Source organism: Mustela putorius, unplaced genomic scaffold (assembly GCF_011764305.1).
Source record: "Mustela putorius furo isolate JIRA1106 unplaced genomic scaffold, ASM1176430v1.1 tig00003909_pilon_pilon_pilon, whole genome shotgun sequence".
NCBI classification, from domain to species: domain Eukaryota; kingdom Metazoa; phylum Chordata; class Mammalia; order Carnivora; family Mustelidae; genus Mustela; species Mustela putorius.
The window spans coordinates 8,750,697-8,771,234 of record NW_025422057.1 but is presented as its reverse complement, the minus strand read 5'-3'; the positions used below and the strand labels follow the sequence as shown (position 1 = coordinate 8,771,234).

General features: G+C 50.9%; 1 protein-coding gene and 1 long non-coding RNA gene across 2 annotated transcripts in view; both read left to right on the top strand.

Moving 5' to 3' along the window:
• LOC123386917 (deleted in malignant brain tumors 1 protein-like) overlaps positions 1 to 20,538 on the top strand; it is a gene marked incomplete at its 5' end in the record, with an annotated part of 76,669 nt that overhangs the window by 33,623 nt on the left and 22,508 nt on the right. Inside the window, 12 exons of the mRNA XM_045068873.1 lie at positions 407 to 624; positions 1,702 to 2,019; positions 2,412 to 2,453; positions 5,012 to 5,041; positions 5,538 to 5,691; positions 8,376 to 8,593; positions 9,328 to 9,639; positions 11,700 to 11,853; positions 12,727 to 12,944; positions 13,730 to 14,041; positions 15,661 to 15,724; positions 19,958 to 20,151. Of these exons, the coding sequence (XP_044924808.1) occupies positions 407 to 624; positions 1,702 to 2,019; positions 2,412 to 2,453; positions 5,012 to 5,041; positions 5,538 to 5,691; positions 8,376 to 8,593; positions 9,328 to 9,639; positions 11,700 to 11,853; positions 12,727 to 12,944; positions 13,730 to 14,041; positions 15,661 to 15,724; positions 19,958 to 20,151 (2,234 nt within the window). The remainder of the gene's footprint in view (positions 1 to 406; positions 625 to 1,701; positions 2,020 to 2,411; positions 2,454 to 5,011; positions 5,042 to 5,537; positions 5,692 to 8,375; positions 8,594 to 9,327; positions 9,640 to 11,699; positions 11,854 to 12,726; positions 12,945 to 13,729; positions 14,042 to 15,660; positions 15,725 to 19,957; positions 20,152 to 20,538) is intronic.
• LOC123388740 lies at positions 13,761 to 16,374 on the top strand. Its single transcript, XR_006603261.1, has 3 exons — positions 13,761 to 14,041; positions 15,436 to 15,486; positions 16,336 to 16,374. It is a non-coding gene; the product is annotated as an uncharacterized LOC123388740 (long non-coding RNA).

The following is a 20,538-nucleotide window of genomic DNA, read 5'->3' as shown; positions in this document are numbered from 1 at the left end:
TCTCCTCCAGAATTTGAGTATGGAAAATGTTGTGAAATAGAGAGGTGGGAAAATCTGGCCATGATGTTAGTTACATGTTGATCATTGAGGTACTGGCCTGGTAAGAATTCATTTGCAGTGGACACCAGCACTTTTAATATTCCATGGAGATGGTGACTGGCCAGAGCCATTAGGATTTTTAAATTTCTGTTCCTCAGTCATCACCACAGTCACCACAAGTCTCCCACAATCCTCAGACAAAATAAGACTTCCGTAATAAGGCATCTGCAGTTACTGATACTTTATATATGAATATGCAGTTTATAGTGAATCCAAATATTTAATCCTATGGTTGTCATACTTTTTTAAAATTTTAAGATCTAGGAGGTTTGAACCTGCCACTAACCCTCCACTTCGATACCCCCAGCCTGGAGGATATCCTTGGATGCCCCTACGATTCCATTGAAATCTTCGATGGCCCTAGGATTGCCTCGCTGTCCATGGGGAAGTTCTGTGCCTCGGTGGCTGTGATATTTTTCTCCTCCTCAGACATCATGACCGTGGTGTTCCGAAGTGATTCTATGATCACCAACACTGGCTTTTATGCTCTGTTCAATGTAATTCCACAGGATGAAGGAAAATCAGGTAGGAAGCTTCCGGTCCTTAAAAGGCAGAACAGTTTTCTAACTTGAGAGACTCCCCTGTTCGCAGAGGCCTGGGATTCACTTTTTAAAACACCCCACAATTGGCCCCATAAACCCTGCTGTGTAGCTGTTAGATTTTCCCAGTAAGAGCATCATGTGGGCAATTGAAATCAGGCTGTGGTGTGAGGCTGAAATGACACGATGATTTGGGGGTAATGGTAGCACCTGGGAAGTCCTTTCTCACCGTCGCCTCTAAGGGGAAGAAGAAGCTTTAAATGTGTAGATGAGAAAGGAGCTTTAAGTATGTAGAGCCTGGGGGACAGAAGGGAATGCTTGGGTGAGGAGTGTGCTCCTGCAGCTTGACTAGGAATGGATGACCTTGCTCAGGGGACATGTGATGGGTGACAACGAGGGGTCATTCTAGGCAGAGAGAATAGCAAATACAAAGGTTCTTGAAGATACGCTGGAGAAACAGAAACCAAAGTGAGTGTGGCAGAACTTGTGAACTCCGTAAGGGAAGGTCTCCAGGAGACAGCATGCTCTTCCAGCTGGCCACAGATCATCGGCCCAGAAAATGCCATCCCCATGGGGCTTTATGAAGTCCTAGACAGGTTGGCGGCCCAAGTCCTTCAAAGCATTAAATTGACATTTACCCAAGTCACATCCAAAAACATAGTTGGGGACCCCTTCCTCCAGGGCCCCAGGATTGTGTCAGAGACCCACACGGTAAGACCTGCAGAAACCAAGATGTGCTGGGTGCTGAGCACTGTGCTTTGTATCCACACTCCCACGCACTCATCACCCCTCTGAGGGTGCTGCTGGAATCCCCATTTTACAGATGGGGAAACTGAGGGCCAGGGAGATAAAACAACTTGTCAAAGGTTACACAACTAGAGAGCAGGAGAGCTGAATTCAAACCCTCTTCTGCCTCACCCTTATGCCTGGAAGCCCTATTAATGAGTAAGAGAGCCTTGGGCTTTGTTCTTGCCTTTACTTACCTGAGACACAAATGCAGGAGCTAGAAATCCTTCCTACTTAAAACTTCCCAAGTTTAAAACTAAAACCGTGCTCTATTTAGAAGATGAACCCGAGCTGCGGCTGGTGGGCGGATCCGGACAGTGCTCCGGACGCGTGGAGGTCCTCCACCAGGGGAACTGGGGCACCGTATGTGATGACCTCTGGGACCTGAACGAAGCCCAGGTGGTGTGCCGACAGCTGGGGTGCGGACGGGCCATTGCAGCCCCTGGCCAGGCTCACTTCGGCCCAGGCTCCGGAAACATCCTCCTGGATAACATCCAGTGTTCAGGAAGCGAGAACCACCTTGGCCAGTGCCCCAGCTCCGGCTGGTCAGACCACAACTGTGGCCACCATGAGGACGCAGGTGTCATCTGCTCAGGTAGCTCTCTTCCCAGGGCACATTCTTTCTGACCCTTCGACCCGCGGAATTTAAGTGATGAATGGAGGGTATGCACAGAGCAGGGCCGGGAGAGCGGAGAATGGCAGCCCCGCAGATGAGCGTCCCCAGGCTGACGAAGAAAGCTGAGAGCCCGACTCCCCTCTAAAGAAATGCATACCAGAGCCGTTCTGTTGGCAGGTCGTTTTCTCTGCAACCTCTCCCGGGCCCAAGCTCCTTTTCCAGAATCTAACATGCCCGTGTTCCTATTTATGTAACATGACGCTTACCTGTTTAAGACCCCCTCACACTAAGAGCCCACCACTTGTCTTCATAAAATGTAACTTAGATTTCCTAAATTTCCTAAATTTACCTTTTTTAAAAAATTCATGCAGATGCTGGGGCCGGAACTCCAGATGTGATCCCCACATCTCCAGGTAGGTCCCATACCTCGAACTTCTAATATCTCTGCAAAGTGAATAAGAAATCTAATCTGTCTTGAGCTAGACGCTGCTGGACAATGACCTAGACACTGACCTCCCAGGGAGCTTTGAAATCCTTGATGTCCAGGCTACGCCCAGACCAGTCACATCAGAATCTCGGGGCTCACACCAACCCGGTCATCGGTAGTATTTAAAGCCTCCCATGTGATTCCAGCATGCAGCAAGTTAAGAACCAGTGGCTGGGGCAGTAAGCTAAGAGCCACATTTCCCAAATGAGACGGCATGCAAAACTCCCACCTGGACAGAAGAGCAAGGACGGACAGGAGGGCATCCATCCCTGTGGCTGACAAGAGGGTCAAGATGGAGAGGGGAGAAGGTAGGAAGGTTTGCCTTCCAAGAACGTGAGTTGGAAAATGAGGGATGGGAGAAAACACAGATGAGTCTACGTCACACTCTCCCAGTGGGTCAAGAACACGCTGAGCGTGAGAAGTGAAGCCATTTGGGGCTACTCTGGGCGACTTTGGACTTCGCCGATAACTCAGGAATAGAGAAAAGTACACGTTGTTCTGATAACCGACTCCCGAGTCAGTGTGTGGCCGTGACCTCCAAACTCAAGACTCCAGCGATATCTGAGCACGTGTGGTCCTGCCTCCTGTAGCCGCCGGTCTGTCCCGGACAGGCTCTCAGCAGCCCACTTCCCACCTGCCGACACCCTGGACCCCACCCAGCCTCCTCCCCAGCCCTCCACAGTGGCTAAATCCACCCTCTGCCTTCACCGGGGGCCTGGGTGTAGGGAAGGTCAAGGTTAAGGTGCACCCTGCAGGGTTTGGGGGCTGGGCAAGGTGGCTAGCAGCCTCTCCCTGCCAGGGTCTGGCACCACCGTGGCACACGTGGAAGGACACTTGGTGGGGGTCATTTTACCTACTCGAGTACAGATCTCAAGGGCATCCCAGGTGGAGGTCGCCGTGCCCTGGAGACTGCCCACCTCATGTAGGATGCAGAAGTGAACCTGCAGGAAGGGGCAGTTGACTTCCCCACCTGCAGCTGAGGCCCCACATTTTCATCTTGCATGGGGACCCACAACGCATCCCACAGCTGGGGACGGGAGGTAGAGCCCACAGAACCGTTTCTCAGGGACTGACAAGCAGCTACCTCCCTTTGGTGGCCTCTGGCTTTTCTTTTCTTTCCCAGTGAGGAATCTCCCTGAGTCTGGAGCCAGAGAGGAGGGGGTGGGGAGAGAGGACACAGCTGCTGGTTGCTGAGACGGCTCTGTGCCGAGCCCACTTGCCGTCTAGGGCTGCAAACCTCAGAAGGCTCTTCTCTCTTTTCTCCCTGCTACGGTATTCCTTTTCTGAGGCAGGTGTGCATAGCCCACTGAGTAAGAGAAGGCATCATGGAATAAAAGACATTATGGGGGAAATGAAATCTTTATGTCCAGTACTATCCACCTGCGGGTGAACCACTTCTCCACAAAGCATTATGTGTTTGCAGGGACACACACAAAATAAGGCTTTTGCCATTTAACTCTCTCAGGGAAACACTGCATCTCAAACATTTTAACAAAAGGGAATCGCCTCTCTTTTTTTTTTAAGATTTATGTATTTATCTGAGGGAGAGAGAGGGAGAGCGAGCGCGAGTGGCTGGAGAGGCGGAGGAGAAGGGAGGAGGAACCTTAGGCTGACCCCTCGCCGAACACGGAGCCAGACGTGACCCCTCGCCGAACACGGAGCCACACGGGGGGCTCAGTCTCACCACCCCGAGATCACCACAAAAGGGAATTGCATCTGAGACAAACTTCTGTCAGAAGAAATTTACTCCGCGGCTGTCCCGCACCCTTCCTGGCGAAGGACCCAGAAGGAAGGACAGCAGAGGGGTCGCTGTCCTCGCTGCTCGGCGGCCCAGGAAGGGCCATGGAGACGAAGAAAGCTCGAATGCATCTGACCCGTAGGCTTCACACTCCATGCTCTCTAGTCCCTGGTGTAAAACTCTGACAAGCACCTGCTTTCAAAACCTGTCCTCGACCTGCCAGGCAGTGGAGCCTAAGGACACATCTAGAATACAGAAATACTTGCTTCACAGAAATCAAAGGCAAAAGAACGCCAGAAAGGAGGAAGCTCCCCCCACTCCCCTCGGGGCCCGATGCCCTCAACGGAAGGCTTGTCCTTTCCCCACCCAGGCTCTCGGCTGTCGGGTTTTTGTCTTTTGTCCCTATGCGCTTCTGCACGTTCTGCAGTGGTGTGCGCTCGTAAGCCCAGTGATGTTACTGTGGGTGACACCTCGTGACTGATCGATCTCGGGACAGCCCGGGGCTTGGTGGGTCCTAAGGCAGAAGAGAAAAGCAAGTCACGTAGCTGTGCGTTGTCTGTGATTTCTTGGTGAATCACTGAAAGAAGGGGAGAGACCGCGTCCCCCATTAGGAGAGAAAAGAGAAATGAGGGAGCCGGGTGTAGTGGGCTCAAGGTAGTAACAGGTGCGTTCATTTGTATGGAACGGGAAGACGCTTTTGTGATACTGAGCTCCTTCCTGATCTTCTCTGGTCTCGGTTTTTGCAGCTCCCGTCCCGCAAGGGCCTCCACCGCCAGGTAAGTCTCCTTCATTGAAAGTGTAACTTGTCGAGTATGGAAACAGTCTTGATAATTCACGAGAGCAGACTAGATGTCTGCCTGTCCTAGCTGCCTGAGGGGAAGGAGCTGCGGGACGGAGCCCTCGGGGAAGGATGGATGGTCTACGCTGAATTGAGCCCGTTTGCACGGCAGGAAGCTGGGCATTAATGATCGAGAGCGTTAATGATACATCAGCGGGACCCCCCACTCCTGCCATGGACATGTCCAATCCCATTTCCAAGCTCACCTACGATCTTGGGGTCCTGCCTGGCACCAGCCACAGAGCTTTTCTTCCCCTCATTCCCTCTCAGGGCTACAACCACGCACCGGCCAAGCTACAACGATGTCTACACCACCATGATCCTTTCCCATTTTGTGATTCCCTGTTGAGCTTGATGGGATTCTGGATTCTACCCCCAGGAAAAGACAAGGTGCATGCCTGGGAGCCAACCAGTGGTCTCTTGTCTGCCCACAGGAGGAAGTAACTCTTGTGGAGGATTAATTTCAGGCCTCTTGGGTTCCTTCTCCAGTCCTTGGTATCCAACGAACTACCCCACTGACGTGGAGTGCATCTGGGTGATACATGTGGCTGAGAAGTTCCACATAGAACTGGTGATCCCAAGCCTGAAGTAAGCAGCTTTGCCTTTTTCTACTTCAATGTCTCTCGTGCCCCTACTAAGAGTTTTCTTTCCCAGATTAACCAGCCTCAATTCATTCATTCCTACTTCTTTCTCTACCTGTACCCATCTTTAAAGGACTATGTCCTATTTTAATGCATATTTATATGCATATATTTACATATTCATATACACATGCATTTACCCGAGTCACTTTTTAGTGGAAATATTGCTTTTCTTGATAATCTTTAACCTGGTTTCATGTTTCTACATCGGGTCCCATCTGGGTCATTCCCTCTTCCTGACATTGTTCACAGTCTGTGCCAGACCTCCACCACTGTTCCCACCCCAGCACGTCAGCCTCAGGCATCCAGGAGCGGAATGGTTAAATGCTGTCCTCAAAGGGGAAATAGGTCTGCGGCGGAGTGAGGGATGCATCCAACCATCCAACCGTTTTACCCGATGGCCAAAGTTCCTTTCAAAGGGAGAGAACCAAAACCAGTATCAGGGAGCATTGCCTATTGTGAGGGAAATGTCTTTTTCACTCCTTCCTTCCACACCCATGAATTCAGTGAAAACGAGGTGAGCAGATTTGGTACGGTGGATGCAAATCTATGAAACCCACAGTTCTATGACTTGGGGGCTCAGAGCGTCGTTTTCTCACTTCGGGATGATGGTTACTGCAAACAGCTGTCCTGACCCACTCTCCCCACGGTCTCAAGGTGACTTTCCCAACATAAATTTCCTACTATAATTTCAGGGTTTACAAATCAAGGAGCTTCTTCCTGTGTTGCCTATAGTCAGAACTTAGATACTGACTTCCAGATTTTGATGTTTTTAAGCCTAGATTTATTGATATTTGCCTTTTGCGTCTAAGGACACGAAGTTAATTATTTTGCACCAGTGAGTCTCAGCTGATAAGGAGAGACCCCACGGGGACATTTGGCCGTGCCTGGAGGCATTTGTTTATTGTTGAGAGGGGCAGGGAGCACCACAGTCGCACAGTGAGTAGAGGCCAGGGATGCGGCTAAGTGTCCTGCATTTCCCAAGACAGCCCCCCATGGCAAAGAAATCTCCAGCCCCAAATGTAGATAGCTCTGAGATTGAGAACCCCTGCTTGAAGCTTGCATTGTTTGGGTTTGTTTTTTTTTTTTTCTATTTCAGCTTCTATGCGGAACTATCTTCGCACTAGATCTGCAAAAATTATAACCATATTTAAACTATGCCATTTCATTCTTGCTAAGTCAAGTGTGTCCTGTTTTCATGAAATCATTTCTCGGATTGCAGTATCTCCTGTTATGGTCACACTGTTGTTGCCCTACATATAAATGTTATCCTTTATTTTCTTACTTTAAAAATGGGTCCAAAAAAAAGGGGGGGGGGTCGCGGGGCTCCTGGGTGATTCCATCGGTCGGGCATCTGATTCTTGATTTCGGCTCAGGTCGTGATCTCACAGTCCTGGGATGGAGCCCTGTGTTGGGCTCCATGCCCCACAGGGAGTCTGCTTGCGACTCTCTCTCCCTCTCTCTGCCTGTTCCCCCTACTAGCTCATGATCGCCCTCTCTCTTTCCTTCTCTCTAGCTCCCTCTCAAAAAAAAAGTGGGGGAAGGGGTTGTTTTGGGGTCCTTGGCTCTTCCTTCATTGGAACAGATGCATTCTGCAATAAACCGGTTTTCAAATGTGGTGAGTCTATAACATGTACAAGTGTAACTGTGTGCGTCTTACACAACGAGCATGTACAACGCATGCCTCAAGGGCCACTTACTATTGTTTTCATGTCAGCATGCGCACTTCCCATTTTCATCTGTTAGATTAGAGTTGATATTCTTGACAGTGTATTTATTGAACCTGCTTTCTGTGCAGGCTCTGCTCTAGGAGCAGACTTCTAGTGTCAGACAAGACAGGTCTCTATCCTCATGGAGGATATATTCTAGATGGAGACTCAAATAGTACTTGAATAAACCAGTAGTAACTCAGGGGACAGGTTCCATTAGTGTTAAGTTGATATGTGCTATGAAGAAGAATGTTTATACATACATGGTATAGAGAGAGGTAGGTACAGACAGACAGATAGAGATGGTACAGATAGAGATAGGTACAGACAGACAGATAGAGATGGTACAGATAGAGATATCCTATAGATAGGATAGAGAATAGAGGGGGTGAGGACAGCATTTGGTAGGATGGTCAGGGACAGCTTGTCTGATCATCCAGGTTGGAACCGGATGGTCTGGGGCATGGGAGGGAAGATTCCTACTGAGCAGGCTCTGGGAGTTTTGACGGGAGGCACCACTTCTCCCGGCTCCAGATCCCATTATGTGTTTTATTCAATGAGACCCTATGGATGCCTGCCCTACCCCAGGGAGTGGCAGGTTTGAATAAAGAGTCAGGGTCATTCAGGATACACTCAGGGTAGAGAGGAAGGTGGTGGGAAAGAACAAAAGCCAAGATCTCAGAAGGCGGCCACGGAAATAGAGCCAGAGAGACACAGAGAAAGGCTGCCTGACCTGAGCCAGTTCCCAGAGGGAAGGACAGAAGGACAAATTCAAGCAATATTTAAGGGACCAAGTCCACTAGCGGGACATGTGGTTGGAAGGAGGCAGCAGCAGTGACGGCAAATGGTACCAATGATGATTTTATTTAAGTCATTTCTGCAGATTTCCTTGGGGAGATTTACTGTGCCTTTACCTCCTCAGATTAGAGGACATCTATGGGTGCCCTTATGACTTTGTGGAAGTGTTCGATGGACGGCAAGTTGCCTCACTCTCCATGGGCAGGTTTTGTGCTGGGACAGAGCTTTCGTTCCTCTCCTCTTCAAACGTCATGACTGTGGCGTTCCGGAGTGACGCCATGATCACCAACACAGGGTTTTATGCTCTGTACAACGCCATTCAGCAGGATGAAAGGGAGAATGGTGGGTATCCTGATAGGGATCTTGGAGGGAGCTTAGATCTAATTTGTGTCCTTTCCCTTTATGAGAGGAGATGCTTTCTAAATCTGACCCGCAGGGTCCGTCGTCACTAATGACATCCTGAGCAACATCCACTCTGACACGAACAGCCCCAGGGACCCCTCACCCTGCTCTGCCACTCGCTGTCATTTTCCACCACCACAACGTCCTGGCTGAAGAAACAGAGGGCTGGGTCTCATGCCTTGCGTTGGCTGGGTGTGTAGATGGAGGACCTGAACGAGGGTCTCTCTTTTCCACAGGAAGGGAAGACACAGTAGGGCAAGTCCTTCTACAACAAACCTACGTCAAATTACAACTACCAGCCCACCTAATTCCAACTGAATTCCATACAAAAACCACCCAGAACAAACCTCCTGGCTTCTGTAGCAGGGCATGGGGAATATTCTAGAGCTCTCAATGGTTTATGCTTAGGGTGACTGTGCAATTTATTCTCTAATCAGGATACTTGTGAGGGTTTAAAAGGGATTCTAGAATAATTAAGAGGCATTACTTGATCTACAACGGTTGTAAATCCGGATTATTCTAGGCAAATCAGGACACAAGGCCACCCTACCTAGAATCCGATAGCCTAAGGTGAGAAAAATGTGCCCAGGTGCTGGGCATTCTATAACTGCAGAAGGTCCTAGAGTTTGGAGGCGGCACCACAGCTCAGAAGCCTCTGTTTTCCTGTCTTTCAGATGTATCCCTGAGACTGGTGAACGGCAGCCACAGGTGTGAGGGCCGGGTGGAGGTCTTCTACAATGGCACCTGGGGCACTCTGTGCGATGACAGCTGGGACCTGACAGACGTCAGGGTGGTGTGCCAGCAGCTTGGCTGTGGCGAGGCCTTATCAGCCCCAGCTCAGAGCTACTTTGATGGAGGCACTGGCCACATCATGCTAGACGACGTTCAGTGCATAGGGAACGAAGCCAAGGTGTGGCAGTGCACACACAATGGGTGGTTCTCCCACAACTGTGGGCACCACGAGGATGCCAGTGCCATCTGCTCAGGTGAGACCCGTAGGGCCCGGCACACCTGGGAGAGGGTCTCGCACATCAGCAGCCTCTGGGAAGGGAGAGCTAAATGCCAGCAGGCCATTACTCAGAAAGGACTCTAGGACTTCCAGCCAGCTTTCTAAGTCACTTTAAGAGTTAGACTTCCTTCTTTCCAATTAGTGCATCTGTAAAATGTTCCAGGTCTCCCCACCACCACTTAAAAGTTGTGATCATTAGATAGAGGATTTGTATCATCAGACATCCCATTCCTGGCTAGACATGCCACAGTGTTGGGGACGGTCCCCTGTCCCTGAGTAGGAGTAGTAGCTGGTGTCCAAAGACGGCTTAACGTGCGCCAAGCTCCACGCTGAAACCAGTGCGATCAGACCCTCATTTGACCTTCCCAGTCTCCAATAAAGGAGACTATTACATTCTCACCTCACTGACAAGACAACAAAAGCATATCTAACGTCACACACGCTTCCTTCTCTGTTCAGTATCGTCTCCAAGATACTGGAGGGAAGACTGAGCTTGGCTCGGGTACTCAATGTCCTCCAGCCCCATAACTGAGCAAAAGGAAAGAAATACCATATTTTTTTATTTGCTTTCAGTTTCAGTATCTCCGGCAATTAGATGAAATATCATGAGGCTGAAAAGCAGAGTGTGCCCCTGACCTGGCTGCCAATCCGTAAGCAGCATTGACGGGTTTGGTACTACATTCCCAACTGCCCACAAAGAATGTGTTTGATCCTTAAAAAAAAAACAAAACAAACAAACAAAAAACCCTGATTTTCTTTTGTGAACCACATGACTTACTCTTACTCATGTAAGAACCACATGTCTTACTCTTTCTTTCTTTCTTTCGGTCTTTGAGTAGGTGTCGATGGGAATCCAAAAGTAGGACCAAAAGGTACAGTCGCTCTTGTGTACATTTCAACTGCTGCCAGGTCTCTGAGTGATGTCTGTGACCCTAGTTACTGGTTAATCCTGTAATCCGAGCACAGGTGACAGCATAAACCTTCTTTTGCTCAGGAATCAGAGCAACACAGCCCACTGATGTTGACCTATTGATGGCACTGGCTGGGAGAGGGCGGGTGGGGGTTGGTGGTCAGCATTCAGGTTCACCAGCAATGTCACACGTGGGCCCCAGGCCTGCGGTGAGTCGGCTGCTGCTGTGATAGAGGGCTAGCTGCTCGCAGGGTTAATCACACCACAGATGCTGTGGAGGAGAGCAAGGAAATGGGAACCCCAGGCCAGCCCTCAAGGAGCTGTATCCAACCTCTCCCATCCGCACCGGTAGTGTGCAGACGGCCCAGCTCTTAAAGAGACAGCCACCTCTGCCCAGAGCAGCCACAGCTTTGAGTGTCAGTATTTTTGAGGAATATCCTGGATAAAAATCCTGGCTCACGTATCATTCTTCCTCTGTGTGTTTTCACAGACTCCGCTGGTGATGGTCCTGCTGCAGGTGCGTCAACTTTACGTAAACCCTTCTCAAGGTTTTAGATGTGCCTTATCGTCAGTGTAACCCTTCCGGCCGCTAGATGGTGCTCTCTTCCTCTTATATGTGAGAAGCTGCAACACCAAGGAGCCTTTAATTTAAATTTCGCACCAAACCCAGTATTTCAGCCATAAAAGGGATGTTTTAGGGGACGTGGGTGTCTGACGTCAGCTGGGATTGATATGTATAATACAAGGCATCTTCCAACACAACCAGCCAGTGACGCGCCCTGAGAAAGGATGCTTTAGGCTCGCATTGTCCTTGTGATTTTCCACGAAAACACGCACTCAGCTCTGTCTGGGCATCTAGGTCCAGAAAGCCCTGCCAATCCTATGGCGGTGTCATTCCTCCTCACGAAGCCCTGTAAGCTCGAAGGGACTGGTGTAACCCTCTTATCTGATGGAGAACAGCGTCAGAACCTCAGAGGGGTCCCCCAAACCAACTTTTCTCTTATCAGGCAAACCAGCCCTGGAGTAAACGCCCCTCGCTCCTCCTCCCCGTGCCCTCTGACCCCTCAGAAAACACCAGCACGGGTCAGCGCCTCCTCCTGATGGGGTCTCTTCGCCCTTTCTTGCAGATGAAAACTTCCACTGTGGCGGTTTGCTCACAAATAATTCGGGCTCCTTCTCCAGCCCTTGGTATCCTAAGAAATACCCTATAAATGTGGTGTGTGCCTGGGACATCCACGTGGACGCCAGGGTTCATATCAAGCTCACATTTGAAGTGGTGAAGTGAGTAACTGTCTCCCACTTTGCTCTGTTTTGTCAACACAGTTATTGTATGGTGACTCACATAACACAATAAAAAAAAACATAAAATAAAATATAAATAAAAAATAAACATAATTATCCTACCCACTGCCCCTAGCCCCACCAAGAAACAAACGAACAGACAAATAGAAAAGAGCCACCTTCCACAGTTCATTCTCCAAAGCAACGAAGGCGTTAGAGGCCCATTGGGTGGCATTGATCGAAACTTTAAAGGCAAAAGTCTTTTAATGCTGCAGTTCCAGTTCCAGAAGATGAGTCCACTGATAGTCTCATGTGTTGAGGGTAATCATGGCGATGTTCTTATAGGAGCACTAGATTGGAAACGATCTAATTGCCATCAGTAGGGGATTGCTAAACACATTTGGGTCCACCACACACTAGGGGTATATGGCCATGGAATGGTCTGCAAGAAAGCCTTGGCCAACAGGGCCGCGACTGACATCTGGGCTTAGACTCTATCTGAAAGGAAACTGTTTATAGTAACTGCTTCTTAGAAGCAGAATGAAGCCAGCCCTCTGGCTTCTCCCACCAGTCAGGGGTGGGAGAAATTTTACTTTTTACCAAACACCTGTCCATACCACTTAAATTCTGGTCTCTGTGTTTATCATGCGTGCTCAGGAAATGCAATTTCATGGAGATTTCCAAAGTGGGGGGTTTTTATAAACAGGAAGATACGTACTGCCGGTCAGCAGGGTCATACTTCCCTCCAACCGTGTGAAACGATGTGGGTCTCAGCTGGTCTTCCAGAGCCATCCTTTCCTGAAGCCCTCTGTGCAGTGCTGGGGGAAGAAAAGCCCCAGCAGATGGATTCTGAGTGATGCTGTTCCTTCACAGGTTGGAGAACTTCTACGGCTGTCCGTACGACTTCGTTGAAGTCTTTGACGGCCCGCAGAGTGAATCTTTTTCTCTGGGGAGGTTCTGTTCTGGTACAACCCCGACATTCACCTCCTCCTCAAATCGCTTGACGGTGGTCTTCCACAGCGACGCAATCGTCACCAACATGGGCTTTCATGCATCCTATGAGTCCATTGTGCAAGACGAGATCAATACTGGTAAGTCCTTTGGTCATTTTCCCTGCCTGGTGGCAGGCGAGGGCGGGTGGCCAACTTGGACAGGACACCAGGGATGGCCGGGGGACTCCCGCTCCCTCATTTACCCCCGAGGTCTGACTGGGCGAAGTAGTTGAAGACCCACTTGTGGGCTATGGAACAACACATCCACTCTCATCTCCCAGCACAAGGTAGTGGGCAGAGCTCGCACCTGACGCTGCCTTGGGACCTGTTTCATTCCACACACATGTGTCGTCTCTCCACCTGCTTCCGGTGCTGCCCACCAAGAGTGGCCACAACCAGGGTCAGTACACGTGGTGCTGCCCACCCCACACTGCCCTTTCAGGGGGCTCCTTTCGCCTCTGTCAGGTAGACAATCCTGTCTAAGGGAAAAGCTTTAAAAAACAGCCTTCAGAAAATCATACAGAGGGTACCTAGTTGGCTCAGTGGGTTAAAACCTCTGCCTTTGGCTCAGGTCATGGTCCCAGGGTCCTGGGTCTCTGCTCAACAGGGAGCCTGCTTTCCCTGCCCTCTCTCTCTCTGCCTACTTGTGATCTCTTTCTCTCTGTCAAAAAAATAAATAAAATCTTTTTAAAAAATCACACAGATGTGAGAGCTCAAACCCAAGTATCCTTGGCCCACTTTAACCCTCAGTGGCTCTCTCCCCACGTCGGAGCAGAGAGCCCTCGAAAGCTGGTCAACTCCCAGGAAATGCCCAGGCCCTTTCTCAAAGGCAGGAGCAAAGGTAGGGTGTCCAGAGCATGACCGAGGCATGTCTCCTTTCCCAGATCTGGCCCTCAGGCTGGCCGGCGGCAGCCACCGGTGCGAGGGCCGCGTGGAGCTGCACTACAATGGCACTTGGGGGACAGTGTGTGATGACAGCTGGGACCTGCGTGACGCCCAGGTGGTGTGTGGGCAGCTGTCCTGTGGCAGGGCGGTGTCGGCCCCCAGCAGGGCACATTTCCGCCAAGGCCTGGGCCCCATTGCCCTGGACGACGTGCAGTGTAGAGGGACAGAAGCCAGGCTGTGGCAGTGCCTGCACCGTGGCTGGTTCTCCCACAACTGTGGCCACCACGAAGATGCCGGCGTCGTCTGCTCAGGTGGGTCTGATTCGGACCCAGGTGGGTGGGCGGAATGGCGTTCCCAACTGCACTCAGAGCAGGAAGGAATCTTAATGTCGCTGTTTCCCAAGCTTTCCCCATTCCGACACTCCTGCATGGCTTCTGTCCGTCCACCACCCACAGCACTTTCCCCAATACTTTCTTTCTTATGGACTCTTCTTTCACTTACATGAAATCATTCTAAAGGAAGTTCTATATTCCCCCCATACGTGGACAGCCAGGATCACTTACCGTAAACAGACAATACATACCAATAGACACTGTGGCAATAAAACAATGTTAAAATGTTAAAAAAAAAATTAAAACAAACAATGGTCTCTCTAATGTGATCAATTCATGCTCATGCATATTTGAAAATATCCTTCATCAGAATGGAACTCAACTTAAAATTTTAAATTATAATGCTTTATAAATATATAACTCTTAAACTAGAAGATGCACCATCTCAAATTATCTCACGTCCCACCAGTGATGAGTCATGCCTCTGGGAAACATCTCTTTGGTTCCGCCCCCTTGTTGCCCAGGTGACACAGAGATGGCTCTTAAAGTCACAGAGCTGGGAGCCCAGGTCCCAGCCCAGCGCTGTTATCCCTCAGTTTTGTCTCGGTTGAGTTTCTGCAAATGAATTCCAAAGCCCACATTTATCTCTGCTTCTCTCTGGGTCTGGCTGGGAAGCGGCAAAGTTGTTTATCAGCTAGACCTGGCCACAATGACCAGAGGATAGAAGAGCAAGCAGGGGTGGGGGTCCTAGATGCTTCTGAGAGGAGAAGAGAGACATCAAGGGGCAGAGTCAGTGTTGAAGCAAAGCAGGAGTGGAAGTCATGAGCTGAATATGACATCTGAGGACAGGGCTGGGGGCCGAAGGAGCAGGGAGGTGTGGAACCAGGACCATGGACAGAGTCACACGAGGTGGGTGGGAAGTGATGGGGACAGAGTTCAGCTTCACCCTGGCCTGCGGCTCCTTGGCTCCCTCCAGGTGCTGATGCTCCCAGTGTGTGTCCTTGACACAAACCTAGTTCTGCATTTTGCAAACTGACACTTGCTCTGGGAGGCAACATCCAGGAAGAATTACAGAATCAAACCAACTGGAAAGTTAGGAACTCCACATAAGGCAACCAGCACTGTGGCCAGTTTGGGGGTGAGGAAGACACTGTGATGTCCAGCAGCTCGACAAAAATGAACCAGTGACCCAGGACATCTAGTGCTTGCAATCATGGCAACTCAGGGCCATCTCCCCTGCCCAGATTGGGTGCAGTTTCTCCCCAGAACAAGAGACAGACCTTTCTGTTTCAAATAAGTAGATCAACCTCTCAGGTTTGAGAAGAATGGAAGGACATGACATATGCTCACCTTTTGATCTATGTCTCTCCTAGCCTCTCTGCCTTACTCAACACCATCAGCTGCTACAAGTCACCCAATTTCAGGTAATTTCTATTAGGGTTTATTGAGTAACTGTAACGTATCTTGGCAAAGTCATCGTGGGCAGTACGACAGTGGTTTGGAAGCCAAAGGCCCTGGATCTACCATCCTGGCTTCATCAGTTACAAACTGTGGGATCTTGAATAAATCTCTGAACCCCCTCATGCCTTCTCCTGTAGATATGGATGAGGAGGAGGAGCTAAGGCCTCCTAAGGCCGTGCTGGGACACAGCGTTCTCTCTGTGTAGGATGGGCAGGGCAGTGCCTGCCATGGGGGGAGGGGGACACTATTTAGAGGCAACGGCCACCTTCCAAGCACTGCAAGGAGTCATCTTGGTGTGTGCTACTTTCTGCCTGACAGAATGACAAAGAATGAAGAAGCTGTGCACCCAACTTGGTCTTTCCCTGACTCTGTGACCAGCTCAATGGTTGTCATATTTTAAATTAGGTCAGCACCCTGTTTGTGGCAGAGTCTTCAAGAGTAAAATACAATATACAGGGGAGTTAGGAAAAAGAAATGCCCCCACACCTTCAAAGGAAACACCAGAGTAGGTTAGGCTAAACAAGGAATGTTTTCTTTAAAATCTCTCTGCTTAAAAAAAAAAAAAGTATTAACTACCATGCTCTGATTTTCTAGAATGAGCCTCAGTTGCTTGTCCTGCTGGTACATATACCAGCTGAGCGATGGCAGGGCGCCCCCCGACTAAGCGAGGACCAGGGAAGGGACTTGATCTAGAATCAGGAACTGTACGTGACCCACAAGGCAGAGGGCCCACGGACAGTTCACTGAGAGTTAAATGGGTTTGACATGTAAGATGTGGTATCCTGTTCTTTTGTGTTTTACTCTGCCCTTAGCATTTTTCCCGGAGCCGACAAAAGTTTCCACATCAGCAGGTAAGCTGTTCCTCTCTCCTCACTTGCCTTCGCTGACTTGAGTTTTAGCTCAGAAATGCTCCAGCGCGATGGCCGTGGGAGAAAATGTTGCCATTGGAAACACTCCCCGCCCCACCCCCAGCCTGAGGCCGGCGTGCAGGGAACTGCTGCCAGCGGAGGGGGCTGAGGATATCAGGGTTTGCCTGGAAAATCTGTGGTTGGCAAGTGAGTGGCAAGAAGCTAGGAGATGCATATTGACTTCTGGGGACGGGTCTGGAGGGCTGAGGGTGGCCCGCTCAGCCCAAATCTCCCCACGCCCGACTCCCACCACGAGCTGTCCCTGGCTGTGTTCTGAGCACAGCCCACCTCTGTTCCCTTCTGCAGCCCTGCCCTTCGAGCATGAGGGGCAGCCAGGAACGACCGTTCTGTGCGCTCCCCAAAGTGTCCGCACTCTTGTGCTGTGTTGCTCCCAGCAATGTGCTACGTTCCCATGTTGTGTTGTCCCAGCGACCCTGGGAACAACACAGAGGAAAACTATTGTTGTCAGATGACCAGCATGTGCATGGGCACACAGAGAATATCACACACACACACACACACACACACACACACACGAAGTGGTATGTGCACGTTAGCTTCTCAGGAAAAACCCAACAAACCCTGTGAGTGCCAGAAACCAACACTTCGCCCCACACCGGGCAGGACACGAAGCAGCTTCACAGGGAGGCAGCTCCGAGCCGCCGGCTAAGGAGCAAAACGTTGTGGCAGGCAGCTGTAACCTGCAGAAGCGCAGTCATACCCAAGGCAAGAAAGAATAAACGAGGGAGGCGAAGTGAAGCGGGGAGCAGATCTGTTGTCACCGAAGATCAGCGGACACTCTCCAAGACGTGCCGGCTCTTCTGGTGGCCGTTGGAAGTGTCCACCGAGGTCCAGGCCTGCGGCTGATGAATGGGTCAGGCAGGTGTGAGGCCCACGCTGACACCCGGGGCACGGCGTGTGATGACAGCCGGTCCCTAGACAATGCCACGTGGTCTGCAGACAGCTCGGCTGTGGCCCGGCCGTGTCCACGCTCCCGGGGGCCAGCGTCCGCCCTGGGTCAGGCAGCATCCTTCCAGACAATGTCAACTGCGCGGGAAGCGAGTCGTCCCTGGGGCAGTGTCCTCCCGGCGCTGGCTCGCTCACAACCGGCGGCACCACCAGGACGCTCGTGTCTTCTGCTCAGGGCAGGGCAGGTCCCTCGTGGGCCGGTCATGGAGCTGCCCAGGCTGAGCCTGAAATCTGCACGGGGAGTCTGGAAACATCTCCATGCCTTAAAGCTGCCCCGCATCCAGGACAGGTTCCTGTTCTCACTCCGGAAGGGTTGCCAGCTTCTTCAGATATGGAGGCCCCGTGCCACTCAAGGGACTCCAAAGGTTAATCCGCTGTAAAATAATCAGTAATGGTACTTATAAAGTTTCGGTGGATGAAACGAGTTATCCCACATGAAGCCTTAGTCAAGCATATGACACACGGTGAATGTACGACACGTTAAGTGTTTCACTGGGATTTTAGTGCCTAAGGCAAATTCTCTCGGAATCACTGTCTCGGAGGTTCAGGCCGGGCTGTAAAAACCCCAGCAGAACAGCCCAGGAGATGAGAACAACTGTTTACACAGGCTTGTTGGGCTGTTTTTGAACCGAGACCATGATTTTCAAGCCACTCAACCATCCTCATTTCTATTACTTTTTAATCTTGATGAAGTCCCCAAAATTCATTTTCGCTTTTGTTATTTTTTAAAAGATTTTTATTTATTTATTTATCTCTTTATTTGGTTATTTGGGAGGGGGCAGAGGGAGAAAGAATCTCACCCGGGGCTGCATCTCACGACCCTGAGATCCTGACCTGACTGAAAAGCAGAGTTGGACGCTTAGCAGGCCACACCCCCAGGTGCCTCACCCCATTTCTATTATTAGCCCTCCCCCCATTTTTCCTTATCTCTGCAGATTCTGCAGCTGCTGGGCATCCAGGGATCCGTGAGTTCCCTCCCATTTTATCTGCCGATGGGTGACGAGCCACCTAGTGCCGGGGGGCCCACCCTAGGTCTCCCTCACCACCCTTCAATGCTCTTCACTCCAGACCTTTCCCAGACGGCGAAGGTCCGGAGCTGTGTCCCATTCCCATGGGGCCGTCCTCTGGCCCCCGAGGAAAAGCTGTTTGGGATGTTGGCAAGCTTGAGGTCATCCTTCCCGTATAGGAGATCTGCGTGCCAGCAGGACTGAGACCCCGGCTCCTGAGCCGACATAGGGCTCATCCACAGAGCGGGTGACAGGCCAGAGAAGGCAGGAGACTCTGGGGGCAGGTGGTCCTGGTGGCAGACTTTCCCAACTCTGCCACACCACCTGGACCTCTGGATGTTAAGGCTGAACTCTGGGTCCTGAGAAGCCCTCTGGGCCGATAGAGCCATACCCTCTCAACCCCAACATCCACTTTATTTCTCTTATTGTCTTACTCCTCACCAGAATAGTTGTACACATGTGTGAGCCACCATCACGTTTTACATGCTAACCATTGGATTACACTGGACGGGGTTGTTTAAAGGCAAACCCACGCATGGGAAGGAGAGGCTGTTGAGACAACTAGGCAGTTGCATGGATGGTTTGGAGTGTCCTTATGATGTTTTCTCTTCCCCATGTGCAGCTTCTTCAGCTCCTGAGGAGCAGCCACGTGTCTTCCATCCAACAGGTATCTTTTCCATTCTTAGATTTTGTGAGTTCTTTTCCTAGGCTGGCATTGGCAGCCCCCAGAAATGTAGCCAATGTAGTTTTCCTGGCCCTGAGGCTGTAGGGAATCAAAGCTGGTGAGATGGTGGGTTGTCCCCGCGTGGGGACTTTTCCAAGGAGAACCAGCCACCCACCCTGCCTCAGTGGCCTCACTGGACGTCTTGTAGGAAGAGCCTGACCCACACAGTGCTCTTGGGGGCCCTACTCTAAGGGAACCTCAGGAACCAGATCCACTTCTGGGGCTCAGAATATGAGAACCAACCTCACCTGCTTTTGGTTCAGGGGCAAGTTTCACCCAGTCACCATCTTACCTTCTGGTAGGAGCAATGCCCCCTCTTCTGCTCAGTTTCCCAGCCCCAACCTTCTCCCTCAACCTCCAATAAATACTTCAACCTTTTTAAAATTCAAGTAAGGTGAAATTAATTTTGTTCTGAGAGCTCCATAACGTTTTTCGAGACCTGGGTAAGAAATAAGAAGTCTGAACATCAAGCGTTCTGCTGAACAGTTTTGAATTTGTAGAGAAACCACACGACAAATGATACTGCAGACAGGAAGAAAGCAGAAGTTTGTTTTTAAGTGTGTCTTCTACAAGGTCACCATGTGGCCCCGGTTCCCATAAAGAAGTGGCCCAGTGAGTGTGAACCACTGTAGAGACGGTGCTAAATTTCAGAAACCAGACGCAGTCCTTGGTCCCCTCTGCATCTATGGTGTCCCCGTAGACACAGGCTGCGCAACCAGTGGCCAGAGGGCTGGGGCTGGGGTAGAATTCTCTAGCTGGGAATGCTGTCTCAAATATTGAGAGTGGCGAGAACCTTCTCCAGCCCCTCTGCCCTTGGCCCCTGCAGATCCTCCTGTGGTGCAGGTGTGGAGATCCTCTACGATGGCCCCTGGGGAGCGGTGTGTGACCACCTCTGGGGCCTGTCTGCCGTGCAGGTGGTGAGCTGGCAGTTGGGCTGCAACCAGGCCCTGGTGGGCCAGAGGGGCAGTCTGTTTGGTGGCAGCCTGGGCCCCATCTTCCTAGACACTGTACAATGTGCAGGCAACGAGAGAAGCCTGGGGTGGGGCCACCACCTTGGCCTGTCGGTCCATAACTACAGACACCACGAAGAGGCTGGGGCCATCTGCTCAGGTCCCTGAACTCTCCCTCAGCCCGGCTTCCTGCCCTAAGCAGCAAAGCTGGACCTGCCAGGAGGCCAACCCCAAAAGCCTTGGGCTTCCAGGTCATGAAAACAGCTGGTCCCATCTGCCTGGAATTTTCCCAATTGTAGCGCTGGAAGTCCCCTGTCCCGGGAACCCCCTCAGATTCGGCTAACCCAGGACACTGGTCGCACTAGTCTCAGGTGTGTCGGATATCACAGCCTGTTCCCCTGCTCCTAGGAGAGCCAAGATCCTCGGAGCAAAACCATGCCTGGGAAGTGGGAAGTTG